Genomic DNA, 17247 nt, shown 5'->3' with positions numbered 1-17247 from the left:
CCCCAAAGTTCTGCCTAAACACCATATAACTCTTCAAGATAAGTTGTACGCATTTTTTTAAGAATCCAAAGGCTTGGCCCTTAGGCTATTAGTTTTAGATAATATCCTCAATGATTGACATTTGACACAGATAAGGATGATATAAGCTTCATCAATAAATTGGTCATGAAGAAAAGTTGTATGTGAATAGAGGCGGAACTAAGAGTTTGAATTTTATGAATTCGAAAATTTAAATTTTTTAAGTTATTGGATTATAAATTAATAATTTTTACATATTCAATGAATTTGTAAAGATAAATAAAAACTAAGTTCGGCTGAAACCATAGACAACATGTTTGGCTTCGCCACTGCATGTGAAGCCTTAACTGTTGATCCACCATTTTTTTTAATTTCATGTGAACAAGCTAAGTCAGAGAATATGTAAGGTGGAGTTAAGATCTGAACTATATTCGTTTTGGATTTTAGGACACGATTTCAAATACCGATAACTGGATTCTGCATATAATTTTATAGTTAGTGTTTCTAAATACATATGCAAGATTTGAACCAAAATTACTAAATTTTCCTAACACATATATTATGTACTACCTTCGACATTAAATGTGTACATGTGACCAGCTCTTTTTCACAGCTAAAAATATTCTGAGGCCATCATTTTTCAAATCATATGATGGATAACAATAGAACATGCTCTTTGTTTGTTTCTGTCCTCTCTTTCTCTTGGAATTATTTGAGTTTATAATATTCCTCTTTTCTTTTTTGGGTTCACTCATTTTGGTGAAAATGACTTTCTTATCTTACCAAAACTGGCTATTTGTGGATGTGTTATTTTTTAGAGAAATAATCAACTTTTTTTTGGGTTACTAGAAATAATCAATTCTAGATATGAGAAAGATGCTTTTAATGTCTGCTTCAAAAAGATGTATGATCTTGAACAGCTAAAAACTTACATTTTCATATACATAAAAGTAGTGTTTGCGTCAGCTTGCACACAAGTCGCATCAACACATGTACTAGGTAACTCTACCTATCAGGTTTAGGTCGATGAAAAAAAATCATCTAGCGTTATTTGTCTTTATTAAAAATTGAACCTTAGTCTAATGATACCACTTCATTAACCTCTAGACTATGTGAATCAAGTGCAGAATTCAGCACCACATTCTCATTTTTTTTTTTTTTCAAATAAAATTGAGATTGCTTTCTTTTATCATGACAAGGACCACTTCCTTTAGTGGAACTCAGACTTTTGGTTACTTGTGAAAGTTTGCAATTTGGCATGATTGGAAAATCACATGCACCTGGCCTAAAAATCTTAAAGATTTTGTCATTATGGTAAAAGCCCATTTCACCTTAATGTACTTTCATTATTATAAGGACTTCAGCCAAGGGTACTAAGTAGGAGGTTGGACATCAAAATTATAATTTTTGAAAATATTGAGAATTTAAAATTATGTTTGGACACGCATTTCATTTGAAAAATATTACAAATTGTGAGTGGGAAAAAAAATCCAAAATTTTTGAAAAAACTACTTTTTGGTTTTTGAAAAACTTATATTTGCAAAATCTTCAAAAACGTACATAATTTTATGGACAAACACGTTTTGGAAAAAATTACCGGAAAAAAAGGAAGAAAGAAAAAATCTATGCACAAACGGGTCCCAAATTTTATGGCTACAGGCATTATGCTGTTGATCAGTGATGGCAAAAGGCAGTCTGCAGTTGAACTGTGATCATAACAAAAATTTCACAGTTGCTTGAAAAAGCATAGACCCTTATAAAGAAAAAGCTAACTTTATGATTTTGCACAATTCAAAGCCACTTTACATTTCAATACAACCTGTAACTTCTGCTTTCCTAAAAGAGCAATTCAAGAATACAAAGAGAAAGAGATTCATTATACAAAAGAGTCAGAAGACAAGAAAAATCTTAAGCCGAAAAATCCCTATCCAGCAATGTTCCAAAACTACATTACATCCACACTAAATCAAAGCATCAGAGTTAAAAAAAGCAGGAATATAAAACAGAAAACAAAAAATAAAAAAATGTTGTTTGCGACTCGCGGCAAGGAGGAAGAAACAGAGAGAATGAACAACCAAACCTAGATCAAAGAATGCCAACTTCTCACCTGCCATCAGAAGATGTGAATGACTCGGCAAATCCGTAGGGGCGAATAGGTATACTAGTTTGAGTGTTATCCAAGCTAGGAAGGTAAGAAGAAGAGGATGAATCCATGTGAGCAGAACCTTCATAAGATTGCCATTTCTTAAGAGCCTGAGGCAGTGACATATCAAGATCGATGCCATATATGTCGTCTGAGCTTTGCTCGGATGGTTTCCAGAGCTCCACAAGAGATGAAAGAACATTGACAGCGTGACCCATGTCGGGCCTTTGATATGGCTCCCTTGCACAGCAGTGACCGGCTAGCTCAGCAACGGTGCTGATACTGGCGAGTGTTTCCTGATCGCTCAGGTCAATCGCGGGGTCGATTGCTTTTCGGAATGTATCCTTATTCAGATGCATTCTTCGAAACCACGATACAAGATGCATGCTCTCCTCAGGCTGGCTTTCATCAAGAGCCTTTCTTCCTGTGATGAGCTCCATCAAAATCACACCGAAACTGAACACGTCCACCTTGGTTGTAACTCTCCCAGTTACTGGCAAACAAATCAAGAGAAAACAAGTTAATATGATGTATCTACATTCGAAGAACTCATTCCCTGATCATATCACAATCAAGAAAGCAAGATGCAAGTAATGAATTCGGTTGGCTATATTTGAAGATTCTTGACTTTCACCAAGGGGAAAATAAGGAAAAAGAAAACAAGAGGATTTTCTTTTAGGGGAATAGCGACCTTCAAAGCGCGAGATTGTGCTAAAGCAGAAAATGATGGTGTAAAGCAAGCATCAGGAAATAACGTGTCCTGTAGTATGGGTATCAACCTGCAGAAACTAAGTGATCATAACTCTAAAGGGGTCGATAGGATCAAGGATATTTGATATAATACAGTAATTGTCGTACGTGAATGACAAGTTCTTACCTATGGACTTTAGCATAAGTTGACTTGACTAAGGGAGGGAAACATAACTATATACAACAGATAAATTTGCACACATAGGATAGACCAATTATAAAACGGACAGCTGATCAATCTGACTCTTATCGACCTATCAAAAAAAAAAAAAAAGGAAAAGAAACCATCTGACTCTTATCGGCCAAATGACTGCTAATTCTCAACAAGCATTCCTGAGATCCATCTCCTAAGCTTCACACAACTAATACTTTAGAGGTTGGACTTAAAAACAAGTTTATTTAGGCACAAACTGCATACAAATATTAAAGCAACAATTAGCATCAGAAGGCACAAACCCGTAAGCAAAATGAATACCTGCATATTCTGGTGCCAGATATCCGAATGTCCCAGCAATCCTTGTCTGTATAGAACCTTTCCCTTCAGGAGCAAGTCGCACAAGGCCAAAGTCTGCAACTTTAGCCCTCATATCATCCCCTAGTAGAATATTTGAGGGCTTCAAATCCCTATGAATGAAACTCTGGTGGGCTAAACTATGGAGGTACTCTACACCTCTAGCAACATCTAATGCAATGGTCAATCTTTTTGTCCATTCCAGGGGTTTCAGCGCTTCCTCTCTCCAGTTGAAAAGATGACTGCTTAATGTTCCTTGAGGCATGTATTCATAGACTAGAAGCTTCTCGTTCCCATCAAGACAGTAGCCAAGTAGTCCAACAAGATGCCTATGCCTGACCTTGGTCAAAACAGCAATCTCGGATTTGAATTCAGTAAGTCCCTTCCCAGCGATGAATCCACAATCCATTCTCTTGACGGCAATCTTCGTTCCATCATGCAACTCTCCTTTGTAGACGGTACCAAAGCCTCCCTGCCCTAGTATGTTCTCTTCGCTAAAATTGTTGGTCACATTCTTCAGTACTTGAATGGATATCACCATATTCCCTGCTTCAACCATTTGAATGTCACCGGTTTCACTAGTAGAAACGGTATGAACTTCACTAACTGCACCAACACTGACAACGCTGGACCCGGCAACTGTGATCTTCACGCTATCATTGTCAGAACCAGAATTGCGCGGCTGCATCACCACGGTGTTTGGACTTTGCACTTGGCTAAAACGCTTTTGTTTGCTCCTGTACAGACAGAAAGCTGCTGCACCGATGAAACAAAGCACAAAGACACCCCCAATTACAGAAAATAACACAATTCCAATCCATCGATTGGACTTCTTACGAGATGCTTGTGCATCACCATCAGAACCAGAGCCTGGCGAACCACCTGGAGAAGTACTGCCTTGGGAAGTTACATCACTCTTATCCTTTCCGATATCAGGGTTACCGCCAGTTTTCAGAATCATATTATTCCTAAATGCTGGTACTTTTCCATAAATTTGGTTGTTCGACACATCTAACTCTGCAAGGCCCGTCAATGTGGTCAGCTCCTCTGGAATTGTACCGGTGAGGTTATTATCTGCAAGAACTAATCTTTGCAGTGACTTCAGTGAAGCAAATTCAGGAGATATTGTTCCTGAAAGCCCCATTTTCTGGAAATTTACAATTGTAATGTTACCATTGGTACAAGTAAGACCAAACCAATCAGCACACGGTTCATTCCCCTTCCAGTTCTCCGCAAACTTCCTTGGATAATCCATCGCTTTTGCGATTGAAAGCAATGTATTTACTCTAGGATCACAATCACCTGGTTGTGGCAAACAAAAGCTGTTTGTATCTTTCGTCAAATCAACCGAGACTGAATCTTTGAACTTAGGCATTGGTCCTTGAAATAAATTATTCGTCAAATTAACGAACTTCAAAGACTCAAGATTCACTAAAGAAGCTGGCAAAGGACCTGTAAAGGAATTATCTCTAAGATTCAATACCTCCAAATCCTTTAATCCTGAAAAATCCGGCAACGGGCCCGAAAATCCATTGGAATGCAACCAAACCTCTTTCAAGAATGTCATATTTTGTAGAACATCAATTCCACCACTAAGTTTTTGCCCATTTAACCACAAAGACTCAAGCAACAAACCAGAAAAGCTAGAGGGCAATTCACCCTCCAAATTATTAAGAGCCAAATGCAAATTTACCAATCCAGGAAACTCATCAGGGCTAAAAAAGCTAGGAATTTTCCCACTAACATTAGCTGAATTTGCTGAAAAATTCTTAAGGGACGAAGCATTTTTAAGGCTCTCAGGTATTTCCCAACCAAGAAGAGGATTATTATCAACTTCCACAGATTGTAATGAAGACATTCCAGTAAAGAAATCAGCAGGAATGAAACTAAACTGATTGTTACTTAGCATTAACACTTGTAATGAACTTAAACCACTTAAACTAGGCAAAGGGCCAGAAATATTGTTCCATTGAAGCTCTAAACGCTCAAGCTGAGTAAGTTTAGAGAGTTCTTGAGGGAGATTACCTTGAAGATTCTTGTGACCAATTTGGATCCGGGTCACCCGTTTATCATCTGAACAACCCACATGGTCCCACTTACATGGATCCGGGTCAAGCCAACCCAGTTCTTGAGGTGAGTTTAAGCTCTTTTTCAAAGCTAACATAACTGAAGCATCATCTTGAGACTGTACTACACCAAAAAATAATGCAGAAATCCCAAGAACCAGAAAAGTTACAAGCTTTAACCCAATAAGGGTCTTCATTTTTCTTGTAAAGATTGAAACTTTATGAGATTATAAGGAGAAAAGAAGAAGTTTTTTTCATCAAACAAGAAACTGAGAGTTGCTTATTGCAAGTTTTGAACAAAGTTTTTCAAGAAGATTATGAAATGTGAGGAGTTGTTTGAATTAGGAAGCAAAGGTTTGAGAGTAGAGAGCAAGAGCACATGGAGGGAAAGGGCCCCACAAAACTAAGGGCCCCACAAAAACTGAAAAGCTAAGAATGGGAAGTTGAAATAGCAGCAAAATGACAGTAATTAAAAGCTGGATGATTCTTGAGAACATGGTACTAAAAAAAGGACAAGTTGGCAGTTGATTTTTGTGTTTGTCAATTGTTTCTTTCTTTTTGGTTAAATTCCAAAGTATAAATACATATATCCCTAACTAGTTGTAATCATTTGTATGTTTAGTAGTATATGATTTTGTAATTCATGATTTTTATTATTGTTAACAGGAAGAAACTAATGTCTTTTAAAAGTAGACTTAACAAGTGGTTCAACCAATCATCATAAATCATTATTTAGCTCAATTGTTGGGGATAAAATGAGCAGATGAACTTTGGTTTTTATCCTTATAACCTGTTTGGTCAAACTTTTTTTCTGGGCCAAAAGTGTTTTTTTTTTTTTTTTGCCAAAAGCACTTTTGGCCAAAATTAAGGTGTTTGGCCAAGTTTTTGGAAGAAAAAAAAGTGCTTTTGAGGAGAAGCAGAAGCAGTTTTTAAGAAGCAGAAAAGAGTAGTTTCTCTCCGAAAGCACTTTTCTGAGAAGCACTTTTGAGAAAAATACACTTAGAAGCAATTTTCAAAAGCTTGGCCAAATAGTAATTACTGCTCAAAAATAATTTTCAAATTATTTTTAGCCAAATAAAACCACTTCCCACCAAAAGCACTTTTTTGAAAAGTACTTTTGAGAAAAAGACTTCTCAAAATAAGCTGATTTTAGAAGCTTGGCCAAACAGGCTATCAGTGTTTCTTAATATTAGTTAACTAGCAACAAAAATAACATACCTACCCAGTATACTCTTATAAGTAAGGTTTGAGAAGGATAGTGTGTAAGCTAACGTTACTCCTATCTAGTGGTGAAGCTAGGAATTTTTTCAAGGGTGTTCAAATTTGAAAGAAGTGAAAATAAATTTCCGACAAAAGGTGTTCAGTATGTATATACCTCTAAAATATAATATTTTACCTACATACACAGGGTAATTTTTCGACTAAAGATGATCAATTGACCACCCTTGTGACCTTGTGGCTTCGCCACTACTCCTATCTTGTGCAGATAGAAATGCTATTTCCAAAAGACCCTCGACTCAAGTAAGCACAGTAAACATCATAAGTTGACTTGGCTATATTTGTTTACACATACTTTGTTGGATGTGTGCTTGAAAATAGCCCCAAATGACCATACAAAAAAGAATGAAAGGGAGAAGAAAATTGGATTTTGACAAAATAACAATGAGTAGATTTTGTGAAAATAATATGTTTTGTAGACCCCAAAAGAACCTCATTTTGATCTTATTCATCTTATGAAAAGTCAAGTGGTGTTATACTAATTTTTCTTATGATGAGGGCAGATATAATATTTTGATTACTATTACGGAAAAAGATGGTGATGATATAACATAACGTTATCATGAAGTTACAGTACTTCAGTATAAACTCCATAATTGGCAAATGTTATAAATAAATAAAAAACAAGATTCTTAAATCCGGCTGAAGAAGTATCTATATTTTGTCAAACGGATAATTGTTATTAGTATTATTAAGATTATTAGTAAGTTGACTAGAAAATAGTGAAGCAAGCTTCGATATTAAGAATGCTAACATATCTTTTTGTTTCAAACATTTTGTTTTTCAGTTATAATTTGATAATGAAGAAACTGTTATGAAATACTTGATTATGGTGGATGTTCATAACTTCTAAGGGAGTAACACCCACTACTCTTCTCCATTAACCTCTCACTACTTCTTACCATTATGGATGTAACTCCCACACCTCCATGATCTTCCCCCATGTTCTCAATCGTTAATACCATGTTTATGGCATCCCTTTGTATTACTTATATCATCCTATAAATAGAGGGTTTGGGCATCACATTGTACACACTTGAATACATGGAAGAAATAAGAATCTCTTCTCTCTTTCTCTCTATATCTCTACATTGTTGTCTATCTTTTTGTTTTATATTATTACTTTAAGCTAAGTTTCGTAACACGTTATCAGCACGAGTCTCTATCCAATTGAGTTACTACATCTACATAATTGTCTTGCATCAGAAAAAGCATATGTCTGCTGTGCCTGATATTCCTCTGGAAGAGATGAGTTTTTCTTTTCCATTTAGCAATTTCAAATAATGGTATGAAATATAATAAAAGGAATAACAAGGTTGAGGAGACTTGTACATCGTGAAAGGGCATATAATGCTAAGATACGTTTTCTAATTTTTTTTTTAATTAATTCATTTTCTTGTTAGTTTTTCTCAAAGGCTCTTTATTTGTCGGAAAAGTTTCCAATACTAAGTATTACTTTGTAAAGTTGAAAATACTTAGATGTAAATTAAGAATCTCTCCTCCCTTGCTCCCTACATTCTTGTCTATTTGCTTGTTTCATATTATTACTTTGAGCTAAGTTTCTTAACACGTTATCAGCATGATGCTTGTGAAGGAAATATTTACCATCAAATTGGTATGAAAAATTTATAAAGCACGACACTCGCCTTTCACCCACGGTGAACTCATGCTATTATCACATAGCTAACTGAAAGATATTCACGTCATATTACATCAGCTCTTGAAGAAATCAAAAGGATTTTGCTACTGGTTGGCTATATAATCTCTGTTCATGAAACTCCTAATGAGAGAAAGTACAAATTTATTGTTTCCTTGAGCTCATACCTAAAGATGTTATGTTATTAGCAGTAAGAGTATGTGGCTCTTAACCTGTGACAGTCTCACAGAAAATATATTAGTCCAAGGTAACTGATTACTATTATTATAATAGTTTTAAGAAGATATACTTATTTGTTTTTTTCTAGTTACTTTGATCTCATTATTGGCACAATAAAAATTAGTTGGTTATGGGCATTATGGCAAATTGTTACTAGAAATGCATGATAAAGACAGTAGTGAGCATATTAGTATGAGTATTCATATTAACTAGTATTGTTACTAGATGCATGCAGTACCTTTTAAGTTATGCTATGGCTTGTATAATTTAGTGATTACATAATATTAGGTAACTAGACATATTGACGGTTTAGACATATTTTAGTGTTATAATATATGATTTTCATCAAGGTATTATGATAACTTTATTTCATATTTGTGAACTAGTTCGCTTTGTTTAAAAACTACCAAACATAACATTTGAGTTGGGTTACAGAGATGTTGATATCTAATTTTTGGCCAACACTACTTTTATTGCTTATGTAGCGTGGAATAATTATTTCATATGTCATCAAATATGATAACATTGGTTGAGGGTAAGACGGTGGGTCCAAGTCCCATCGCACTATGAAAATAAGATATCGGGTTTAAGGCCTGGTGCATCATGATGATAAGAGTTGGGTTTGAGTCCCAATTCATTATAAACTAACATGCTTTTATATGGGTAAGGCAGTGGGTTTGAGTCCCAATGCACCATATTGATGATATAATGATGACTAATGGAAAATAATATATTTTTCATGAAAAAGCATGAAATTTGTCCCACTTGATTTGCTCCATTCTTGAAGTGAATATGATAGCGATGCATAATAAGTCTAAATGAAGACAATTGGTTGACCAATGAACGTGGGTGTGCCAAAGACAATAATAATAGTCATCATTATGGTAATTGTAAAAATGAGAACAATAAGGGTTCTCAAAATGTGAAGGTGATGTTTGCCATCAATGTGGTATGAAAATAATAAGCATGCTCATATGATTATAGTCCACTTGAAGAGAATATGACTTGTGATATGCATTGTAAAAGCAAACTCATTCTTGAAAGTGAATGTGAAAATATATATATATATATATATATATATATATATGTGTGTGTGTGTGTGTGTGTGTGTGTGTGATTCAAATAATGCATAAGAAATGACTATGCAAGATTGACTGAATACCACAACTCACCTCTAAGGGAGGTTTTAGACAAAATTGTCACGACCCGGATTTCCCACCATCGGGATCGTGATGGCGCCTACTCGTGGTAGCTAGGCAAGCCAACTTATTTACCTTTTCATCACTAAACAATTAATTTAGCAGTTTATAACAGCAATTTAGAACTTGAAGTTTAACAAGAATAATAACGGAAGTCTGATTTATAAAAAAAAAACGAATCAAAACGCAAAACCGTCAATAATAGCCTCTACCCAAGATTTGGTGTCACATTACTCACGAACCACTAAGAATAAACTAAATACAAAGGTCTGAAAGAAATATAACAGCTATCTGTCTCGAAAACAATAAGGCAACAGTCAAAATGAAAACATAGAGAAGAGACGCCGGGCCCTGCGGACGCCTGCAAGGCTACCTCCGTCTCGTGAATAAGAAAGTCTGCTCCCGAACTATTGCTGCTGCTCCTCAAAACCTGGACCTGTACAAAAATGCACAGAAGTGTAGCATCAGCACAACCGACCCCATGTGCTGGTAAGTGTCTAGCCTAACCCCGGCGAAGTAGTGACGAGGCTAGACTGGACACCACATAAACTTGTGCAGTTATAAGTATACAGCAGCAATCGAATATATAAAGCAGTCACCAACATGGGAGGGAAAACATGCTATGGGGAGTTACAACAATAACAATAATCCAGAGTAACAAACTAAAGCAACTTAGAATTTACAGCGAGCAAGAATCTAATACCAACAATAAGCACATTTGTATCAATAACTGTTGCGGCGTGCAACCCGGCCCTTAATTACCATTGTTGCGGCGTGCAACCCGCTCCACAATATCATTGTTGCGGCGTGCAACCCGACCCATTTCATTTATCATGTATCATTGTTGCGGCGCGCAACCCGATCCTCACATATTATTGTTGCGGCGTGCAACCCGATCCTCAATATCATTGTTGCGGCGCGCAACCCGATCCTCACATATTATTGTTGCGGCGTGCAACCCGATCCTCACATATTATTGTTGCGGCACGCAACCCGATCCTCACATATTATTGTTGCGGCGCGCAACCCGATCCTCAATATCATTGTTGCGGCGCGCAACACGATCCTCAATATCATTTAACAGTCCGACTCCCCAAACAACAGTCACAATAAAGGGGCATAAAAATAAGCAAATATTTGACAAACATCCCGGCAAGGGAAAGAATCCAACAAGTTCAACCAAACGTCCCGGCAAGGGAATAATCAACAACGCTTTCTCTTTCTTACTTTTCTTATCCCACGATATCACTGGAGCCCAAGCTCCAAGAAATCTCTTACCTCATATTCCGTCACAAACAACAATATAACGACTTCCTAGTAAGGGGACAAAACATCATCTCAAATATTCCGGCAAGGGGATTACTATAACCACATTAGCCCCAACATCTAACCACCACAGCTATAACCAACCTATTACCACACTTAACCATCTCAGCTATATCTAACCGATTACCTCACCTAACCACCCCATTGATAGCTAGCCTATTACGTTACTTAACCATCTCAGCTATAACTATAGTCATCCCACAACACAAGGAAACATTAACCTAAGCGAACCTAGTATCCGTCAAGAACACAATGCAGAGGAATCACAATAAACAGTATAGCCCGTCAAGGTGGCAACATAATGATCTCTTCTCTTCACAACTCGAGTAAATGCTCTGGAGGTTCAATTATCACTTGTACTGTCACAATTCGTACTACAACTAGAGCCGACGCTCCTCAATGAAACAAGTCATTTCATATACTTTCAATATTCGTATCACAATTCGAGCCTATGCTCCCAGGAAATCAAATGATCATATTACCGTTCACATGTTATTCACAACATATAGAAATACTCCAATAAACATGGAATTCACAATCAGTTCATGATAATCACATTATAAGGACTCACGGTCATGCTAGACACCAATGTATAGATACTCGTCACCATGCCTATACATTGTACTCGATCACATAGCAATTAGCAACAAGACTCGACTCCTATTCCCTCAAGCTAGGGTTAAACAAAACACTTACCTCAAAGCCTTGAAATCCACTTAATCCTCAACTATCGCTTTACCTCGTGATTTCACTTCCAATACAGTGATGTCTAGGCATAATTAATTCAACAATATCAATAAAGACTCAATGGCAATTTCTCATAGCCTAGATATGAATTTTCTAGCATTATTCCAAAAATACCAAAATTAGACACCGGGCCTACATGGTCCAAACTCTAGGCTCGGACCAAAACCCGATCACCCATAACCCCACGAGTGCAAATATATAATTTATTTTAAGATTCGACCCCAAATTGAGGTTGAATCACCCAAAATTCTCAAAACCCTAACTCTACCCAAAACCCATAATTTCTACTTTGATTTCATGATTTAGGCTTAGAAACTTGCTAATTAATGAAGGAAAAGTGAAGGAAATAAGTGGAAAATTACTTACTCAAGTGGTCTTGAAGATTGGGGGCTTTAATGGCTTCCTAAAGCTTGGGAGAGAAGAGGGCTCGTGAGAAAAGTGAAGAATTCCCGAGTGTACTGTTTCTGGAAATTTTTAATAAAATTTAACTGGGCGAAAATACTCTATGCGATCGCGAAGAAGCTCATGCGATCGCATAAGGATAGGAAAATTGACCACTGCGATCGCACAAAGGGTGCTGCGAACGCATAGAAGAACGAGGCTGGAAATTCCCAGGTTTGGTTTAGTGCTTTGCGATCGCGGGAGGAAGGGTGCGTTCGCACTGGAGGAATTGGCTAAGCTATGCGATCGCAGGTGAATCTATGCGATCGCATTGAGTAAAACTGGGCACCTAAGATTTACACTATGCGATCGCGGAGGCTCCTATGCGATCGCATAGAACAACATGCCAGAACACCAGACCTGAATTTTCTGCAACTTTTCAAAGTCAAAAACCATCCGGGAACACCTCCGAAACACTCCCGAGCCCCCGGGGCTCCTAACCAAATACACACACTAACTCAATAACATCTTACGAACTTACTCGAGTGATCAAATCGCCAAAACAACATCAAAATCAATGAATCAAGCCCCAAATTCATCATTTTTCATTATAACTTCATAAACTTCCAACTTTAGATATTTAGGTCCGAAACACGTCAAACGACGTCCGATTTCGACCAAACTTTACAGAAAGCGCTTAACACATATTTAAGACTTGTACCGGGCGTTGGAACCAAAATACGAGCCCGATACCACAGTCTTTTAATCAATTTTCATTTCCATTTTCCTTAATAATTTTAGAAAAATAATTTCACAGAAAAATTCATTTCTCGGGCTCTAGACCTCGGAATTCGACTTCGGGCACATGCCCGAGTCCCATATTTTTCTACGGACCTTCCGGGACCGTCCAATCTCGGGTCCGGGTCCGTTTTCCAAAAATATTGACCCAAGTCTACTGTAATCATATTAATGTCAAAATTTTTTAAATTTTTCATAGAATTCACATATTTCAACATAAAAGCTTTCCGGCTATGCGCCCGGACTGCGCACGCAAATCGAGGCAAGTAAAAATGAGGTTTTCAAGGCCTCGGAAGGACGGAACGGATGAGAAAACAGGTGATGACCCCTTTGGGTCGTCACAGAAATAAAGATAATAAATATGTCATTGGTCGCGTACATGTGGTACGCCAAAAATAATTTGACATGCCTTATAAAAAGTTATTAAAGGCAAAAGTAAAGCAAGAAATGATTTTGCTTATGATGATTTTGACCATGACAATTATTATGATATGATTTTCTCCGTGAAGGAGACATTCACCATATGGATGGTGTGACAAAAGATATTATAGTACAAAATCAATTAAGAGCTCCGGAAGAGCTAATTTGTTACTACTCGGATGAATGAAATTGTTCATGACATTGATATTGTAGTAAGTCTCAAACGAAATTTTTGAGTTTCAAATATATTAGCCAAAATGGTTGGCATATTGAGACTATAAATGAAAGGAAGATTGAATATTTTCATATTACTATAATCATACCGGTAAATAAAAGGTTACCCGATTTTTCTTTTATTTGTACTACACAAGTATAAGCATGATGGAGGAATCACATGCCACAAGTAAACTAGAGGTTTACTGAAACAAATATTAGTTGGCATGAACGGGTTGGCCATCCCGGTTCAATTATGATGCAAAAATTAATTGAGAATTCACATTGGCATATATTGAAGAAATAGAAGATTCTTCAAGAATTCTCTTGTGCTGCTTATTCTCATGATATACCAGTTAAGGTTGGGATTGAATCCCTTAAGATCTGGAACGAATAAAAGGTGATATATATATAGGGCCCAATCACCTGCCATGTGGACCGTTTACTATTATATGATTTTAATAGATGCATCTATTGTATGGTCATATGTGCGTTTGTTGTCAACTTGCAGTTTGGATTTTNTATATATATATATATATACACACACACCAATCACCTGCCATGTGAACCGTTTATTATTATATGATTTTAATAGATGCATCTATTGTATGGTCACATATGCGTTTGTTATCAACTTGCACTTTGATTTTTGCAAGGTTGTTTGCTCAANATAATAGAAAGGAAGATTTGATTATCTTCATATTACTATAACATACCGGGTAAATATGAAAGGTTACCCGACTTTTTCTTCTATTTGTACTACAAATGTATAAGCATGATGATAGAATCACATGCCATAAGTAAACTAGAGGTTTATTGAAACAAATATTAGTTGGCATGACAGGTTGACCATCTCGGTTCAATTATGATGTGAAAATTGATTGAGAATTCACATTGGCATATATTAAAGAAATAGTAAGATTCTTCAAGAATTCTCTTGTGCTGCTTATTCTCAAGATATACCAGTTAAGGTTGGGACTGAATCCCTTGATTTCTGGAACGAATAGAAGGTGATATATATATATATATATATATGGGCCCAGTCACCTGCCATGTGGATCGTTTACTATTATATGATTTTAATAGATGCATCTATTGTATGATCACATGTTCGTTTGTTATCAACTTGCACTTTGGTTTTTGCAAGGTTGTTTGCTCAAATTATTAGAGCACAGTTCCAGAATATATATTATGATAATTTATCTTGATAATACTGGTTTAAATCCAAGTTGGTTTAGCAGAAATTGTATGCCTCCAATTATAGCTAAACCATTGGTTATGAGAACAAAACTCCCAAATAGAAATTTGGTATGAGGTGTATTATTTAATATATAACAGCACTTGTATACATCTAGCCAACAAGTTATGATAAATTCTCCCCATCACAATTGGTTCACGGTCAGGAACCAAATATTCCATCTAGAAATATGGATGTGCTATATGATTTAGTTGTGCTGCCACAATGCACAAAGATGGGTTCCCAAAGAAGGTTAGAAAATGTGTTGGTGATCCCGACATTAGGGGGAGAAAATGGACAGCTGAAAAAGTGATACGTGAAATGAATTATTATGAATACATCTAGATCCTCGTACAAGAAAATGTGAAATTGAAGTTCAAGTGATAATTCATTTCTAAAATATTTCCAAGCACATTGCTGACCCAAAGTTAAATGTCATATTCCAGCTGCTAATGCTCCAAATAGAATAACGTCCATGATGGATAGAGTTTATGGCACGCATGAAGCGTAATAGACAAATCGGTTCCAAAGATAAAACTCCTCGAAGAAGGAAGGAGCAAATGTTCAAGATGGTCATAATAAGGAGGCAAGTGCTTTATAAGAGCACCATGACATAACACTTTATAAGACCTTATGGGAGAGGCTCAGGTACTTGAAAATAATAAGATCTCGATAAGTTATGTCTTTATTGTGTAATGATGGAACCGATGTAAAATGATCGTCGACGATGTTGTTAATATAATGTAGCGCTCAATATTATTAATATTAACGAGGATCTTGTGCTAAATCTGTCATGGTATTTGGACAGATAAATGATTGGCCAAATAAAAAATATGTAATGAAAATTGACTTCATCTGAAAAATATGAAGTTGGACGAATAGTCCCAACAGCTGAAAGTATAAAGGCTATATTGAGATATTGAAATATGATTAGTATTATATTGCAAAAGGAATGATATAGATTTGTTTATTCTAACAAATATTGTCAAGATTTTGTTGTTTATGCAAATGCAGGCATTTATTGAAATCCGTTCTTCAAACAATCTATTTGTATGTGAGGAATTGTCATATTATCATTTCACAAGATGTGTGGCTTTTCTTTGAAGAGACGATTCCAATAATATTGAAGACGATGCTGCTTGCATAGCTCAATTGAAAGAACGATATATTGAAGAAGACAAAGTAAAACACATTTAGCCAAAGTTTCTTTGTAGAGACGATCTTCAACAGAAAGATGAAACAGATGTTCAAGAAATTCGTTCAAGCGATAATTTGGCGGAATAATTCACCAAGACATTGTCGATCTCAATATTAAAGAAGTTGTTATACAAGCTTGGAATTCGTCGTCTCCGAGAAATAAAGTGATATTTTCATTAGGGGGAGGCAAATACGCGCTGCACTCTTTTTCCCTTAGCTAAGGTTTTATCCCACTGGGTTTACCTAGCAAGGTTTTTAACGAGGCAGTAAGTAATGCGTATTACAAGATATGTGTACTTTTTTCCCTTCACTAGGATTTTTTCCCACAGGGTTTTTTCCTAGTAAGGTTTTAACGAGGCACATTATCTTTGCACATCCAAGGGGGAGTGTTATGATATACTTGATTATGGTGGATGTCCATAACTCCTAAGGGAGTAACACCCACTACTCTTCTCCATTAACCTCCCACTACTTCTTACCATTATGGATGTAACTCCCACACCTCCATGATCTTCCCCCATGTTCTCAATAGTTAATACCATGTTTATGGCATCCCTTTGTATTACCTATATCATCCTATAAATAGAGGGTTTGGGCATCACATCGTACACACTTGAATACATGGAAGAAATAAGAATCTCTTCTCTCTTTCTCTCTATATCTCTACATTGTTGTCTATCTTTTCGTTTTATATTATTACTTTAAGTTAAGTTTCGTAACATAAACCAAATATTTAAGATTTTGTTGTCAGTTCTGTAAGAAATTTAGTATGGTTAAATATGATGAAACTTATTGAAACGGCTATACCTTTTGTTTTATCAGTGTATTAATCTACCAAGTAAATTAATATTTTTATGGGACTAAACTCAGTAATATATTTTACAGAAGTCATCGGTTCAGAATTATTGCAAGCCTGTATTCCGGAACAGTAAGGTTGACAAAAGAAGAAAAATTTAACCAAATTACTAGGATAACTTATCCAAAACAGAAATTCACAATCTTAATCTTATGCTTGACTTTATGCAGTTATGCTCAATATTTTGTAATTTTCTTTTTTTTTCTTATAAGAGGGGAAACTTGCAACCGC

General features: G+C 36.1%; 1 protein-coding gene across 1 annotated transcript; it reads right to left on the bottom strand.

The window, feature by feature from the left end:
- On the bottom strand, positions 1809-5937 carry LOC109210195 (receptor protein kinase TMK1-like). The gene is made up of 2 exons (XM_019373573.1): positions 3387-5937; positions 1809-2654 (listed from the first exon to the last, which is right to left on the bottom strand). The coding sequence occupies exons 1-2, from the start codon at positions 5683-5685 to the stop codon at positions 2122-2124; spliced, it is 2832 nt and encodes a 943-aa protein (XP_019229118.1). The 5' UTR covers positions 5686-5937; the 3' UTR covers positions 1809-2121.

Source organism: Nicotiana attenuata, chromosome 2, assembly GCF_001879085.1.
Source record: "Nicotiana attenuata strain UT chromosome 2, NIATTr2, whole genome shotgun sequence".
Classification (NCBI taxonomy): Eukaryota; Viridiplantae; Streptophyta; class Magnoliopsida; order Solanales; family Solanaceae; genus Nicotiana; species Nicotiana attenuata.
This window is presented reverse-complemented; position numbering and strand designations above follow the sequence as displayed.